General features: G+C 36.5%; 1 protein-coding gene across 2 annotated transcripts in view; it reads right to left on the bottom strand.

Annotated features, from left to right (window-relative positions):
* Window positions 1–245: 245 nt before the first annotated feature.
* The window catches only part of GALNT3 (polypeptide N-acetylgalactosaminyltransferase 3), a 52,872-nt gene continuing 36,639 nt past the window's right edge, over window positions 246–16,478 (bottom strand). For both annotated transcript variants that reach the window (XM_070422832.1, XM_070422831.1), the window contains exons 5-11: window positions 15,044–15,278; window positions 14,430–14,547; window positions 12,493–12,693; window positions 10,000–10,131; window positions 9,690–9,791; window positions 3,111–3,263; window positions 246–1,249 (exon numbers count right to left, since the gene is read on the bottom strand). In XM_070422832.1, coding sequence (XP_070278933.1) covers window positions 1,127–1,249; window positions 3,111–3,263; window positions 9,690–9,791; window positions 10,000–10,131; window positions 12,493–12,693; window positions 14,430–14,547; window positions 15,044–15,278 — 1,064 coding nt within the window. In that variant the 3' untranslated portion in view covers window positions 246–1,126. The remainder of the gene's footprint in view (window positions 1,250–3,110; window positions 3,264–9,689; window positions 9,792–9,999; window positions 10,132–12,492; window positions 12,694–14,429; window positions 14,548–15,043; window positions 15,279–16,478) is intronic.

Below are 16,478 nucleotides of genomic sequence, written 5' to 3'. Positions count from 1 at the left end.
TTTCCTTAAGAAACATCTGATGGCTCTATAATCAGTTCTTAGAAATTCAGAATACAAAATTCATGCTTCCCCTACTTATTATCAATGATATATTTTATCCAAAAGAGAAAAATACATAAATCCAATGTTACAATAGTAAGGTTTTGTTTTATTGTGTTTTCCACATAGAGAGAAAGAAGTTTTTTTTGAATGAAAAATATTCATCACAAAGACAATCTATTAACTGAACAGTAACAAATTGAATTAAGTCAGTAACAAATAAAATTTCACTTTAAATGAGTCAAGTATTTTGCATTTAAAATTCAATTTCACAAACATTCAAGATTAGTGAATTTTGGTAAGAAAAAAAAAGACAAGAAGGAAAAAGACACCTTTTCAACAGATAGTAAGTTATAAAAGTTTTTTTTTTTAATTGCTTTGGGAAAACACAGTATTGTTACTTAAGAAAAGTCTTTTAAGAAAGACTTAAGTGCTTCAAACCAAGTGGGCTTCAGAATAAAAAATATTTTAAAATTTTCCAAGAAATTAAAGTTTTAAAAATAGTTTACTGCTTATTCATTTAATTCCAGGTTTAAGGAAACATTTGACAGATCAGTAAACAAAAGGAAAAAAAAAAACATTTACCTGCATTTTCATGTAATAAATTCTAGATCTATAAAAATTTCCTGGTTTGTGTATAAAGGCCAATGTTTGGCCTTCATTGATCCATTTGTATGTAGTTAAAAAAATACAGTATCAAATCTTTCTCCCTTCCTCCCCAAAACTAGAGGAAATATTTTAAGTTGTGAGTGTGTGAATGTAGTTGTGCATATCCTTGAGTGTACAAATCACACAAACATCACTTTACTTGGAAAATTATTTTCATCATACTGTAAACATATCTCCCCCTACATACAGACATGTCAAAAGAGTCTTTGGTATTATTAATTATTGTGCTTTGAAATGGAAAAAAGGGATTTCCATAGCAATGCTACAGAGACATTGTAAGATATAAATAAGAAAAATGCACTTGGAATAAGTTACAATTAGCTGCTTTTGCATAATTTTCAAAAACTACAGTGTATGCCTAGTCACAGTTTTATGAGAAAAAATATCTCCTTTTCAACTCCTTAATTTTAAGGAACACTTAATCATTTTGGCTAAAAATCCATTTTTGGAGTGGATCTGATGGATTGCAAGACACTAAGCTCGGATGCTCTCCATTTGCTGAAAGGCACATCTTTAAGAATGGATTATATAGAAGTAGATCCTAGAATGAAAGGAAACACAACAGACATTAGGTTTTAAGACTCAAAGTTAACTCATAAATACAAAAACTACTTTATGGTCTTGTAAGGCCAGAAAAAAAAAAAAAAAAGGCCTTTCTTTTTCTTTGCTATAGCCTTCAACAATTTATGAGAAGCACCTAAGATTGTTAGCTCTTCTGATTCAAACAGCCCCTGTGTTCAAACTACAAGACAAATACAAGATACTCTCAAGGCTACATTTTTGCATACCCCTCCTCCCTGCTATTTTCAGAACTAAGGGATAATTCACACCAAGGTTTCTCTAGTTAATAGAAAACTCCCTTCCCCCCTTCAAATAGGCTTCTTTTGAGCTCTTCATAACTTTTGCTCTAAGCATGTTTTACAAGCTTGCGAAAAATATTGGTAAGACACCTCCCTAAGGCATCTGCTGGTATTGTCTCCTGAAAAACAAACTCCACTTCAGCCTCAAATCCCCCTCCCTTCCTTGTCACCTAGCAACAGCAGCCATTACCCTTTAAAACAGCAGTTCTCAACCTGTGGGTCGCGACCCCTTTGGGGGTCGAATGACCCTTTCACAGGGGTCGCCTAAGACCATCGGAAAACACATATATAATTACATATTGTTTTTGTGATTAATCACTATGCTTTAATTATGTTCAATTTGTAACAATGAAAATACATCCTGCATATCAGATATTTACATTACGATTCATAACAGTAGCAAAATTACAGTTATGAAGTAGCAATGAAAATAATTTTATGGTTGGAGGTCACCACAACATAAAGAACTGTATTAAAGGGTCGTGACATTAGGAAGGTTGAGAACCACTGCTTTAAAAGGTGAAGCCCAGTTTTTGCTTCTTGCCCCTGTATTGATTAGCAATGCATGGGCAGGGTCCTCTCCCTTGGAGGAAAGTGAAATAAACTTCCTCTCTACATCCCTTCTTTTAGTTGTGAATTCCTTCTCAGCCCAAGTCACAGGCCCAAACCCTAACAGGTCTCATCAAATCTAAAGGAAAACCTGCACACCAAATATACACCATTCTTAACTTGTTATTTTCTAAGATCAACTATGTCTGATAAAATCTTGTTGGTTGGTTTCTGGAGTAAACACCACCAGTTATGCCACTACAGAAGGTATTATATAAATGAAGAGAGGTATACAGAGCAAGGTCTCAATCAAGTTTTCAAACAAGAAACATTCCAGCTATATATACCCATAAGTGACAAACTCTTTTAAAAAATGTAAGTCATAAAAGTCAGGGTTCTTGCATTTCACAAAACAGTTTTCAGATAAGAGTTACTAGATTCCAGCTAATCCCTAAAATATGTTTTTTAAAAACAGAAAATAACTTTTGTGTATTCTCTTAGTTCTAAATTCACAAAAAGGTACTCAAACAGGGAAGAAAAGAATTGAGCATTTCAGGTAAAAAAAAAAAAATAATAATAATAATGATTTTTATTTTCTCTCTGCCAAGGAAAAAAGTATGTCTATTATAAGACGCATTATAAGAAACTTTAAAAAGATAAATATGGGCAACAATTATTAATAATTCACAGAAGTGTTGATCTGCATAAACCATGCTTTAACTAAGCAGCTTTCCAATTATTTTGTTCCTAAGAGTATTTAACTCATATATTCTCTTTTATCACATTGGTAAACAAACAATAACAAAGTTAAGAAAAGCTCAGGGTCAGAGCTCCAGTGGCGCAATCGGTTAGCGCGCGGTACTTATAAGAAAAGCTCAGAAGTTCCGATGGATAACATTAATACAAAATGTTTCTCATATGTTTCCAGATAAGCAATTAGAGCTATTCAAAACAGTAATTACATAAAGGGGTGAATTAACTGCACTGAGGTACCTTTTGGATCTCCCATATCTGTTCTCCAGTGGCAACTGTTTTGTGACCTTTGTAGGTACATGTCTTCAGCTGAACAGGACCTGGAGCAGCGTGGAGACATAACTCCTTCTGGATGTTATGCCGAATTTCATGTTGAGCAGAGTATTCAAAGTACTGTGAAAGACAGACTGCTGTTACTGACAAAAGCATCTATATGCTCAGGTGCAAAATAACAGTCCAACCAAAAAAATCAGCAACTTGCCCAATAATGAAGTCATGTCTACTTCAACAAGATAATACAGTAGGAATTGGGATCAGGAACATAAGCTGAGTTTTTATGATAGGAGCTACTATAACCTTTCTCCAGCCTGTTACCAACAGGAAGTTACCTAATGAAGACGTTATTGTCTCCTACCCATTTCAGAAACTGGAAGTTATCTGGTAGGATGGAGGCTAGGTCAGGCACTCCATAGGAAGCTCTAGAAGCACCTTAACTGCAAATGTTCCTTCTCTCTTATTCATCTCAATTCTTGGCATTTTTATTTAAACTAGGAACGTTTAAAAGGGGGTAATCTCCTTGCCTCCATGTCCTTGCCTGTGAGTTGGGTAAATTAATAGCTCCTACCCATTAGAATTATAAAGAGAAATGGGTTAATTTATGCAAACAATGATAATAACTGGCTCATGTTGGGCATTCAATACATTTTAGCTATCGTTACTATATTGATGCTCCTTCCTCCCCATATGTCCAATTAATTACTAGTAGTCCCTTCGTCCTACTGAATTGTTCTCTCAGATATTACCATCCCACCCATCCTTCCTTCCATACCCTAACTGCTCTTGTTCACGCACTCAAAATCTCTACTGCAACACCTCCAGTTATCTGCAGTTTCTGCTCCTATACTTCAGTTCACTCTGCTACCTCAGTAAGTGGAAACTCACTCTGCTTCAGTTCACTGTTTATCTTCTATAACATTTATTTGATCTCCTACCTCCCCTGCTAAAGTGAGTCACTGCTGTTGCTAAGATAAAGTCCACATTCCTTAATTGGAACATGAAACTTCCATTTTCAATCTTTTATTATCTATTGTCCCAGTTATATACTACTAGCGGCCCAGTGCACTAATTTGTGCAAATGGTGGGGTCCCTTGGCCTGGCCGGTGATTGGGGCCGATCAGGGGAGCTGACTGGTTGGGGAGAGGGACCACAGGAGGTTGACTGGCTGGCCCCCCTGATTGGGGCCGATGGGGGCACAGGCTGGCTGGGGGAAGGGACCATGAGAGGTTGGCCGGTGGGGAAGGGACTGGGAGAGGTTGGCCAGCCAGCAGGGAGGAGGGACCACAGGAGGCTGGACGGTCGCAGGAGGTTGGCTGTTGGAGTGCACTGACCACCAGGGGACAGCTCCTGCATTGAGTGTTTGCCCCTAGTGGTCAGTGCACATCATAGCAACCGGTCAACTGGTCGTTTGGTCACTTAGGCTTTTATATATATAGATGCTCCTTTCAAACAATTCTACAAATGCAGAACATGTGTACTTATAACTCTAAGACTTTGCTCTATTGTGCTCTACCTGGAATATCCTTCTGGATCATTCTATGCCTACCTAACACCTTTTTATTTTTCAAAAGGCCAATTCAAATATTCCTTTCCTTGTTTAGTTTTCCATGAATTTGTTGTACTGCACAAAATTACATCCTTTTCAGGGTTCCCATAGTCCATCGAAGATAACTTTTATTGCACTCTATTGGAATTGTGTGCGTAGCTAGCTGGCTTCACCACAGAGCAAAGTCTGGTAGTGTAACTAGTAACAGCATTCATTACAAGTCAAACATTTGATAATGTTGACATACCAAAGATAAAATAACTGAATATAACTGATTTTCAGTAATTAAATAATTAGTCTTAGCACTAATATTTACTGAGCCTTTATTATGTCCTATGGAGAGACTGTTCTATACCCTTTATGGGTATGACAATAGGCACTGTACAAACACTAGCTGAATTAATTTTGAGTTCCCTTGGTCTTAGTATCATGCCTAATTTACCTCCTTCTACAAATATTATGCCAGTCATTTTTATAACTGACAGAAGGAGACATTGAAAGAAAATGGGTTTAGATCATGAAAACAGTACTCTAGCTATATGTCTTTAAGAAAAGTAAATTTTAGGATTGCAAAGAAAGGCTGTCCAGTATTTTATGCCACACTTTTTTTTTTAGGAATGAATTTCCCCTTTTACCTTTTTTAACATATTTTTATTGATTTCAGAGAGGAAGGGAGAGGGAGAGAGAGAGAGATAGAAACATTAATGATGAGAGAGAATCATTGATCAGTTGCCTCTTGCATACCCCCTATTGGGGATTGAGCCCACAACCTGGGCATGTGCCCCTGACCAGAATTGAACCCAGGACCTTCCAGTCCACAGGCCAACGCTCTATCAACTGAGCAATCAGCTGGGGCTCCACTCTTTTTTAAAAGCATTAAAAGGGGCATTATAAGGAATGGAAAATAGTTGAAGATACTTAGACAACAAAAAAAGCTGAGAACATTGGCTAAACTTGTAACTTAGAACCAGTATGAATAACTTGGAAGAGAAAGTGGAAGAAGCGAAACACTGTGTTAAAAAGCTATAATGAATATTACAAAGCCACTGTTCTCAAAACTGCCTGGTACTGACACAAGAACAGACATATAGACCAATGGAATAGAATAGAGAGCCCAGAAATCGACCCGAACCAATATGCTCAATTAATATTTGACAAAGGAGGCAAGAACATACAATGGAGTCAAGACAGTCTCTTCAATAAATCGTGTTGGGAAAATTGGACAGATACATGCAAAAAAAATGAAACTAGACCACCAACTTACACCATACACAAAAATAAACTCAAAATGGATAAAGGACTTAAATGTAAGATGGGAAACCATAAAAATACTAGAGGAATCCAAAGGCAACAAAATCTCAGACATATGCCAAAGCAATTTCTTCACCGATACAGCTCCTAGGGCATTGGAAACTAAAGAGAAAATAAACAAATGGGACTACATCAAAATAAAAAGCTTCTACACAGCAAAAGAAACCATCAACAAAACAACAAGAAAGCCCACTGCATGGGAGAACATATTTGCCAATGTTATCACCCATAAGGGTTTAATCTCCAACATTTATAGGGAACTCATACAACTTAACAAAAGGAAGATAAACAATCCAATCAAAAAATGGGCAAAGGACCTAAATAGATACTTTTCAAAAGAGGACATTCAGAAAGCCAAGAGACATATGAAAACATGCTCAAAGTCACTAATCATCTGAGAAATGCAAATCAAAACAAAAATGAGGTACCATCTCACACCTGTCAGAATGGCTATCATCAACAAATCAACAAACGACAAGTGCTGGAGAAGATGTGGAAAAAAAGGAACACTCATGCACTTCTGGTGGGAATGCAGACTGGTGCAGCCATTATGGAAGGTAGTATGGAGTTTCCTCAAAAATTTAACAATGGAACTCCCATTTGACCCATTGATCCCACTTCTAGGAATATATCCCAAGAAAACAGAAACTCCAATCAGAAAGGATATATGCACCCCTATATTCATAGCAGCACAATTTACCATAGCTAAGATCTGGAAACAGCTTAAGTGCCCATCAGCAGATGAATGGATTAGAAAACTGTGGTATATCTACATGATGGAATACTATGCTGCTGTAAAAAAGAAGGAATTCTTACCATTTGCAACAGCATGGATGGAACTGGAGAGCATTATGCTAAGTGAAATAAGCCAGTCAATGAAAGAAAAATACCACATGATCTCACTCATTTATGGATAATTAAGACCATTATAAACTGATGAACAAAAATATATAGAGAGGCAGAGCAACATTGAACAGACTGTCAAACTACAGCGGGAAGGCCGGGGAGGGTTGGGGGGGGTGGGTGGGTGGTAAGAGATCAACCAAAGGACTTGTATGCATGTATATAAGCATATCCAATGGACACAAGACACTGGGGGGTATGGGAGGCTAGGGGAAGGTCAAGGGGAGAAAAAAAAAAGGAGACATATATAATACTCTTTGTAATACTTTAAGCAATAAAATAATTTTTAAAAAGCCATAATGACTTAGACTGCCTTGCACAGCTTATTTGTCAATTTAATTGCATTATCAAAATATTTTTACTTGGCATATACAAATACTGCTACAATGAATTTTTAGATTATAAAAATATAATTATCTGGTCAAAACAGTAGAAAAGAGCATGAGGAAATGATTAAGTTAGATGATATCTCAAAAACATGTAGCACTAGAAACTAAAATTCACAAAGTAGTTTAAATTCAATACTTGATTGAAAATAAATTTAAAGGAAATAAACCAAAATAAAATTGATGGCTAAGTTAGGGTAACAGAAGCCAGAATTATCTTCTTAAATATAAACCAAAAGATATTATCCTCTTGCTCAAAACCCTCAAATGGCTTCTGTCATGCTCAGAATTAAACCCAAGGCCCTTAAGAAGGTCTGTAAAACCTGTATGACCAGGACCCCCCATTGATGTCACTGCCCTCAATTCCCACACTTCTCTTCCCAGATCACTCTGCTCCTGCACTGGCCTCCCGTGTGCTCCATGTACCTGCCACTGGGCCTCTGGCCTTTCATTCCCTGTGCAGAGGTTCTCCCCCTGGGAAATGGTTCCCCTCCTAACTCCCTCAGGCCTCGACTCTAAGGTCACCTTCTCAAACAGGTCTTCCTGAACCTTGAAAATTACACACACACACACACACAACACACACACACAAACACACACTTCCCCCCATCCTGCTTTATTTTTCTTCATACCCAAAATCACATATTTCTTTTTTTCCTTCCTTTCTAGAACACTAGCTCCACCAGACCAGATCAGGGATTTTGACTTCACAACTATAGCAGTACATGTTACATTATAAGCTCTAAACAAATATTTGTTGGAAGAATATGTGAATTATTTCTCCAGAGACAAAACTATAAAAACATCTTTATGGCAATGATAAGAGAAAAACTGATGAAACAATATTATAAAATATATCTTCAACTTTTATGAGAAAAACAAATATAATGCTATGCCAGGAGGTGTGGCTCAGTGGATGAGCATTGACCTATGAATCAGGAGGTCACTGTTCAATTCCCGGTCAGGGCACATGTCTGGGTTGTGGGCTCGATCCCCAGTGTGGGGCATGCAGGAGGCAGCCAATTGCTGATTCTCTCTTATCATTGATGTTTCCATCTCTCTCTCCCTCTATCTTCCTCTCTAAAATCAATAAAAATATATTTTTTTAAAAAAGAAATATTAACCATTCTCTGTTAAGCATGATTTTTCTGACTAGAGAAAGCATAGTCTAACCCAGGGGTGGGCAAACTTTTTGACTCAGGGCCACAATGGGTTCTTAAACTGGACCGGAGGGCCGGAACAAAAGCATGGATGGAGTGTTTGTGTGAACTAATATAAATTCAAAGTAAACATCATTACATAAAAGGGTACGGTCTTTTTTTTTTTTTTTTTTTTAGTTTTATTCATTTCAAACGGGCGGATCCAGCCCGTGGGCCATAGTTTGCCCACGGCTGGTAACCTGGCTGAGAGTTATATGCCCTGGGATATGGGAGTTAACATCAGAATGCAGTCCATCCTCATTTCCCAAGAAACTGTCTACCATTATGTAAAGATTTACAACCTCTTGTCTGAAACAATCTAATCCCAGAGGCCCTCGCCCTTTGCAACCCCCAGCCCTTATTGCCTATAACCTGGTCCTGGAGGCAGCTGCCTGCCCTCTGCAACCCCACTCAGCCCACATTGCCTGTAACCTGTAACCATTATGCCTTGCCTACTTTCTGAAATACAGATTTCCTGAAGGAGTTAGAATCTAAATTGCTTGAGCCCAGCAGTGTATCTGACATGCAGGAGTCACTCCATGAATTTGCTGAATTAACAAATGAAAGAAAGAGTCTAATCATTCCAGGAGTTTATTTGTAAAGGCAAGGAAAGAAAGGTAAAAACTCAAATAATATTTTAATATGTTCTCTACCAACAGTAGGCCAAACAGTGACATTTGATTCTAAATTGGTAAAAACAGTCAAATAAGTAGTAACAAGCAGAAATGTCATCAATCAAAGAGAATCAAGAACATACCTTATTTTTAGAACATTTATTATGGCCATGAAAATTACTTATAACACTGCTTTTTTGGGATTAACATGATTTATAATTCACTATTGAATCCAGTTAAATATAACCTTTATGTATAATTTTGCAAAATCACCATGCCAATAGTCACACAGTATAAAAATTCCATATAAAAGATCCCATTTTTTATTTTAAAAGGCATTATTCCATTATTTTCTCATTTGCCTTTCTACTGAATAGGTAAGCAACTTCAAATTGTTTTCAGAGCCAGAATGAAAATCAAAATAAAGCGCTCTACAACTTCAATGTAAATTTCCAAACTTAATCTAGAAACATTTCACATACCAGTTACGCGAATATAAAACTGATGTAGGACTTCGAAAAATATGCGACAACTTGTGTTTGTAAGGACTAGTAAGAAGGGAGGGTTTTTAATGCAGGGCTCACCTGGTTTCCCCCAAGTCCATGACACGTATATAGAATTAATGGCTTGCTGCCTTGATTATTTTCTCCAACATCCAGACATAAAGGCTGACTGACGCTTTTAATCTAAAGGAAAATTTTCAAGTTATAAAAAAAATTTAAATCCATGTAGTTTATATATTTCTTCAATTGATTTCAACAAGTAGGGTAAATAAGAATAGTGTAAAAATTTCAAAAGCAAACAACCTGAAAGTATTTCAGCAATTTCCCCTGAACCACATAAATGTTGGTGGCAAGGAGTATACCAAGTAAAAAGGAACAGGAAAATACTCACATATCCAGATATAACAGGATTAAGGTCTGGCACATAGACTTCTGGATAAATATTGTTCAGGTACCATGTAAAATTTTTACATTGAAGGCGGTGCTTTATTTCGAATCTTTTTGAAAGATCACCAAATGATTTCTGGAGAAAGATAACAAGTGAAGAGAAGGCTTCATCAAAACAGCACTGGTAAAGTACTTCAAATGCTACTATTAGTATTTATCTTTAGGTCTTAAAAAAATTTCTGGGCTAAATGCAAGATAAAATTTAATTGCATTCATAATTCATTCATGCAACAAGTATTCCCACTTGCTCATTTCTGGCTTCAAAGGGAATCAGGTACCACCATGGTGCTGGTCAAGGGTTATTTTACTCTTCCTATGTACCACAAATCTCACCCATGGGACTAAGATCTCTAGCAAAATGCTATGAGCAAAGAAATGGTAGTGGGAGCATTCAAAATTGATCCCCAAAATGATCTGTAAAGTGAGGTGTGAGAAAACAGGTATAGAGAAAGTGCCAAACATAATGTAATTTATACCTTTTCTCTAGTTAAGATCACACACAAAAAATTTTTTTCTAGCTTTATGGGTGTAGCTTATTCCTAACAATAGCCTTCATAATATTCTAGCAATAACAGTATATTGGTAGAAAAAGGCAATGGCATTTTATTTAAGGAGCTAAACAAACAACTTTTTTAAAAAGCACTATTAAACTGAAAAGGAATTTGGTCTGTAGGAAAATTTTTAAAGAAAATTATATTATCTTTGGTACCTAAATATATGAAAAGGTAAATTCTCAAGCTAGTCAGTTCAACTACAGAAAATATTTTCCTTACCAGCTTCAAAGTCTTGAACCCAGGTGTTTTAGCAAAAAGTGTAAAACTCTACAAAGGACTTTTGGCTAGCTTATGCATTTTACAAGCAGATCTATTTGCCCTGTGTTAAAAAAAAAGGGGGGGGGGGCGGTTGTTGGCTCACACTCCTCTTTATGGGTGAGCATAAGCTGTATTTAGCGCCTACTTGCCTGCTTAGCCAAGTACCCTTGTGCAATATACAATCTGCCCAATTTGTCTTAGTGGCCTTGGTTAAAAAGATAGCAATCTAACCCAGCAGGGCTCTGACTTTGCATCCTTCTGACATGTTACATGGAGACAATGGAGGCCAAAGAAAAAGAGAATATAAGTAACCATATCTTTATGATAGTCAACATGTTGATGCCCTCTAAACCCAGTATACAACCCCTTCCCCACAAATCAGTACTGTTTCTTGTAAAGAATTAGGTGCCCCTTAGCCGATGTGGCTCGGTGGTTGAGCATGGACCCAAGCACCAGAAGGTCGCCAGGCAGCGATCAATGATTCTCTCTCCTCATTGATGTTTCTATCCCCTTCTCCCTCTCCCTTCTTCTCTCTAAATCAATTAAAACATAACTAAAAAAAAAAAAAAAAAAAAAAAAAAGAGTTGGGTGCCATTCACTGAAGCATGTTCTTAAATTGTCCAGTTCATTTACCACATCCAATATGAAACCTATTGGAACTCAGTTTTTATGCATTGGACACCATGATTCTGCAGCGCTTTTATCTATGGCAGGTCAATAACAGTACCATTTGTTAGCACTTATTTATTTCACAACTACTCTGGGAGATAGGCAAGTATTTCCTCTCTTAAAACACGGAAGGACAGAGAAGAGAATTGGTTGAGCACACATCCCACATCCAGCCAAGCTCTTAACCAACTTATGAAGTGCCATCCCTAATTACAGTTTCAAAGGGGCTTTGCCAAGGTGGTCCCTCCAGTGTGTAGTGGAACCAGAACTTGGGGGGGGGGGTAGGAGCGGGGAGAAGGCTTTGATACTCCTGGCTTATTCTCTGGCCACATTCTGACAATGTCTTGATCTCCAGTACAAAAAGCCACTTAGCACATTGATTTAGGTGTTAATCACATCACCTAAGACCAGTTAAAAACAATTCCACTTAATCTTTTCTTCGAGAAAAATTTTTAACCAAGGCAGTTACAAAACTAAATGGCTTCCAATATTAAAAAGGATATGATCGCCCAGATGGTGTGGCTCATTGGTTGAGCGTCAGCCTATAAACCAGGAGGTCACAGTTCGATTCCAGTCAGGGCAACCTGCCCAGGTTGTGGGCTTGATCTCTAGTAGAGGATCATGCAGGAGGCTGCTGATCAATGATTCTTTCTCATCATTAATGTTAGTATCTCTCTCTCCTTCTCCCTTCCTCTCTGAAATCAATATTTTTTTTTTCCCAAAAGGATATAATCAAGGAGAATGCCTAAATTTTTAAAAAGCAGTTTACTCAATTTTCCTTAAAAAAAAAAAAATTGAACTGGCATCATAAATTATATATTTTAAGAGTTAAAAAAGCCAGCTTCAAAAACAGCCTTTTAAAATACTCCGTATTTGAATTGATTCAAATAAGTAAAAGAACATGGGAACTGGGGAGTGGATTTTTATTGTAATTTAATTACTTAGCTCTAACTTACTTGTTTAACAATTTTTGCTGCATCTGTGTTTCTCCTATAAAATATTTCCTTGTATTCATCCATCCAGACTTCTGCAAGGCGAACTTGGTTGCGAGCAATCACCTGAGTGCCTTTTGGAAAGGTATGAGGGCTTTTGCTGCGAAAAACATGTCCAACAACAGAGCAAGGCATAATCTCCAACTGCCCACCACATTGCCATACCTGATAATTAATGATATTTGTTTAAATTTACAGTATTTTAGGAAAATCAAAGTGTTGCTTTTAAGTTCACCTATAAGATATTATTAAAAGCAAAATATAGAAGAATTTTAGCACAACTTCACAAATATCTCTGCCTCATCAGTTCAGCTTAAGTTCTTAAATATAAAGAGCAATTTTATTAAATGGTATACTAAAGTCAACCAAAGCATATTTTCAGAAATTTAACATAATAATTATTTCAGATCTCTTATAAAAATGAAACCCAGAATTTATTTTTTGCAAACAATTATGCAAGCTCTAATATACACAGAAGATCAAAGCCTTTTCTGCACTTGACTTCTGTCTTCTTATACAACTTATATGGTTACTCTCTTCTAGTGACCTTGGAGTAAATGAACCCACACTCCATTATCCCTTCCATATCCAATTTTTAGTGAAGACAACAATTCTGAACAGTCATTATTACCAAAGTAAAATCTATTAAACTTATAAAGTAATTGGTCATTTATTTAAAAAAAAAAAAAACTCATATGTATGTAGAGATAGTAAAAAAAAAATCCTTGCATTAACTCTAAATAAAATGATAAATCATTAAATCAATACCTATCCACTTAAATATCTTGACAATTAGTTCTTCCATAAATAATCACTAAGCAAAAAATCTAAAATAATGTTTAATAATATGAGCTAGTATTAGGGCAAGCGATCAAATTCTTTTTTTTCTCTTTTAAACAAATGAGAAAACTCAGTGATATGTTCAATTCAACAAACTGTGCTTGAGATCTAACATGTGTGAAGGGTTGGGAATACTGAAATGAATAAAACAAGACCCCTGGCCTTAAGCAGTTCATACTTGGCTAAGATCATCACTGCCATTATGGGATAGATGGAGTCAGGGCCAAAACTTAAATCTTCTAACTCCTAGTTCAGTTATTTTTCCACTACATTTCAACATAGGGGATAAAAATGAATGACAAAGTCATTGCAGAAAATGAATTCATGAAATCAAATAAGTACACATGGAGACCATCCAAAGCCTTTGTTTTGTTTCTCATATTAACTTTTCATATGTTTAGGGCTGGGGGATCTCATTTAATCCAAAAAGTTAAATTCAATGTCCTTTAAAATTATACATAAATGTTTCTCCATTCTGACTCCCTTGAGAATCAACTTATTTCCTGAAGCACTAGATTTAATTATATTTATCTTGGCTGGAATTCAGTAGCTACAAGTGCATTAATTGGTGTTATTGCCTGGACACAGGCATTTAACTGATTCCTCCTGTTACATTGGCAGCAATGAATAAATATATTAAGTTACATTTTTTTAAATCATTTTGCACAGTTTATTTTATTTTATTTATTTTTTTTATTGATTTCAGAGAGGAAGGGAGAGGGAAAGATAGATAGAAACATCAATGATGAGAGAGAATCATTGATTGGCTGCCTCCTGCATATCCCACACTGGGGATCAAGCCCGAAACCCAGGCATGTGCCCTTGGCCAGAATCAAACCTGGGACCCTTCAATCCGCAGGCCGACCGACCTTCTATCCATTGAGCCAAACCGGCTAGGGCTTAAGTTACATTTTTAAAGGAAATATCTTATTCTAAAATTTCTAGCAATTAAATTTTAGAAAGCACAAAAAGTAAAGACTATATACATCCATGGTAAACAGCCAATTAGAACAAACTATAGATTTCACTCTTTTATAGGTATGCTATGTTTATAAACTTACTCTGAAAGACATTTCTATATTTTCACCTCCCCAGATTTCCATTTCTTCATCATAAGTTCCAATATATTCAAAGTATTCTTTTGATATGGAAAAAAGGCCTCCTGCAAAAGTGGGTGTTCTGAAAAATAATCCATTGTCAAACTGTATTATAAGTCAAATAAGAAAAAAGAACATCTTTAAAGAACAACTGAATCAAATCCACAAACATATTAAAGAGAGATTCTAATTCCAAAGCTCTTAGATAGATTAACAAAAATTGAAAATGCTTTCCTCAAAGTCAAGTTGGGGAGAGGGCATTTTAAGTATCCTTTCTCAATGGAGTAAAATTATTAAGTATCTTCTAATCAAGCTTAAAGATTCTTAAGAAATAATTACAAAGAAGGCATACAAGCTCACCTAATGCTAATTCTTACTCACTAACATCATGGGTAAGTACATAAATAAATGAATTCTCTATTCCCTACATATACAATGGGTGTGCTCTTTATTTTGTTAGGGTGAATTATCTTGGAGGCAATTATGATAAAAAGCAAAGCCTGCATACATATTCAAATAATTGAAATAGACATGTATCCATTTATATAGATATATGACTTTGTATACCCTCAACTTACTTAATTGGGTAGGTTTCATCTTTCCTTCTTTGCCTCTCATGATCAGGAAGTGCTTCCCAGCCAAATGAAAGGCTCCAGTCAAAATTTCCACGGTTATGGTTACTTCCATAAGGAGAAGGTTTGTTGAATTCAAATGTGTTCATATCTATGGATGCAATATCTGGACTCACAACCGCAGTGTAGTTTTCAGCTATTCTGGCCAATAAAGGTTCTAACCAACCATAAAAGCACTCACCTGAAAGGAACACAATTGTAATTAATTCAATGAAATCTGGTTTGTTTGTTTTTTCCCTTTTGTTTTTGGGAAGTGGGTTTACAGAGAAATGAGAACAAAGTCATTTGTATTTTGAACATTTTTATAGGGGGGAGGTTTCTTAAAGTTTTCTTGTGAAGAGATCAAGGTAGGATTTAAAAAGTAAACAAGATTCAGCATCATTGGGAAAATTTTCCTACAGATGATGTTCGGTTTTATAACCTAGAAAGGGAGCAAAATGATACCAGTGTATTTAAGTTTCAGATGAGGTATTTCTCTTTCTAATGGGCCATGAATCTAAGAAAGTTTTTTGCTGATCCATACCATCTAGCCCCAAATGTATTCTGACTTACTTAAGCTGGTCTTCCCTGAGTAAAATAGAGTAATCAAAATTTTCATTCCTCTAACTGGATCTTAGAAGAAAGTAAGTCAAGGAGTCAGAATATTATGATTTTAGCAGTTGGAGAAGAAGGAACATTCAAGCCTGTCCCAGCCTTAATGGAAGGTGGGGCAAAGGAATGCTATGAAAGGTCTGGGCTCTCGTCATAAGCCAGGCTATCTCACAAACCACAGAGAGTGCTGGAGATGCCGACATGTACAGTCCTACTGAGGGCTCCCAACAAGGGCAGTTGGACAGTCATGGTTCAGGAGGAACTTCAAACACATTCGCCCAGAGGGGAAGAAGGTCCAGTCTGACATTATTATCATTTTGGACCAAGAGAGGGAAGACTGGAGGATGAACCATTTCCTTTTAAAATCACCTCTCTTGGATTACCCTAGGTCTCTCTTCATTTTTAAGTGGCTGGTATTAAAAGAATACTGGATGTGTTAGCTCTAAAGAGACTCCCAACAAAACCAAAAGCCCTTCTGTGACCATTAGTGTAAGCTCACTACCATTTTCTGGGTCAAACACAACCAAGGGCTAGCAAATTCAGAGCTAAATACTCATACAAAAAGTAACACCCACTATAGCAAACTTAGAGCTGAAGGGACAAAATGACATTTCAGTAATACCTAATGTGTACATTAAACATTGACTCTAAAAATATTTTGCAAATTTATTTAAAACTAGAGGCCTGGTACACAAATGTGTGCACAGGTTGGGTCCCTCGACCTGGCTGGCGATCAGGCTGATCGGGGCCAATGGGGGCTGGCTGGCTGGAGAGGGACCACGGGAGGTTG

This window comes from Myotis yumanensis, unplaced genomic scaffold, assembly GCF_028538775.1.
Source record: "Myotis yumanensis isolate MYYU_CA2020_CCGP unplaced genomic scaffold, mMyoYum1.0.hap1 SCAF_8, whole genome shotgun sequence".
NCBI lineage: Eukaryota > Metazoa > Chordata > Mammalia > Chiroptera > Vespertilionidae > Myotis > Myotis yumanensis.
This window is presented reverse-complemented; position numbering and strand designations above follow the sequence as displayed.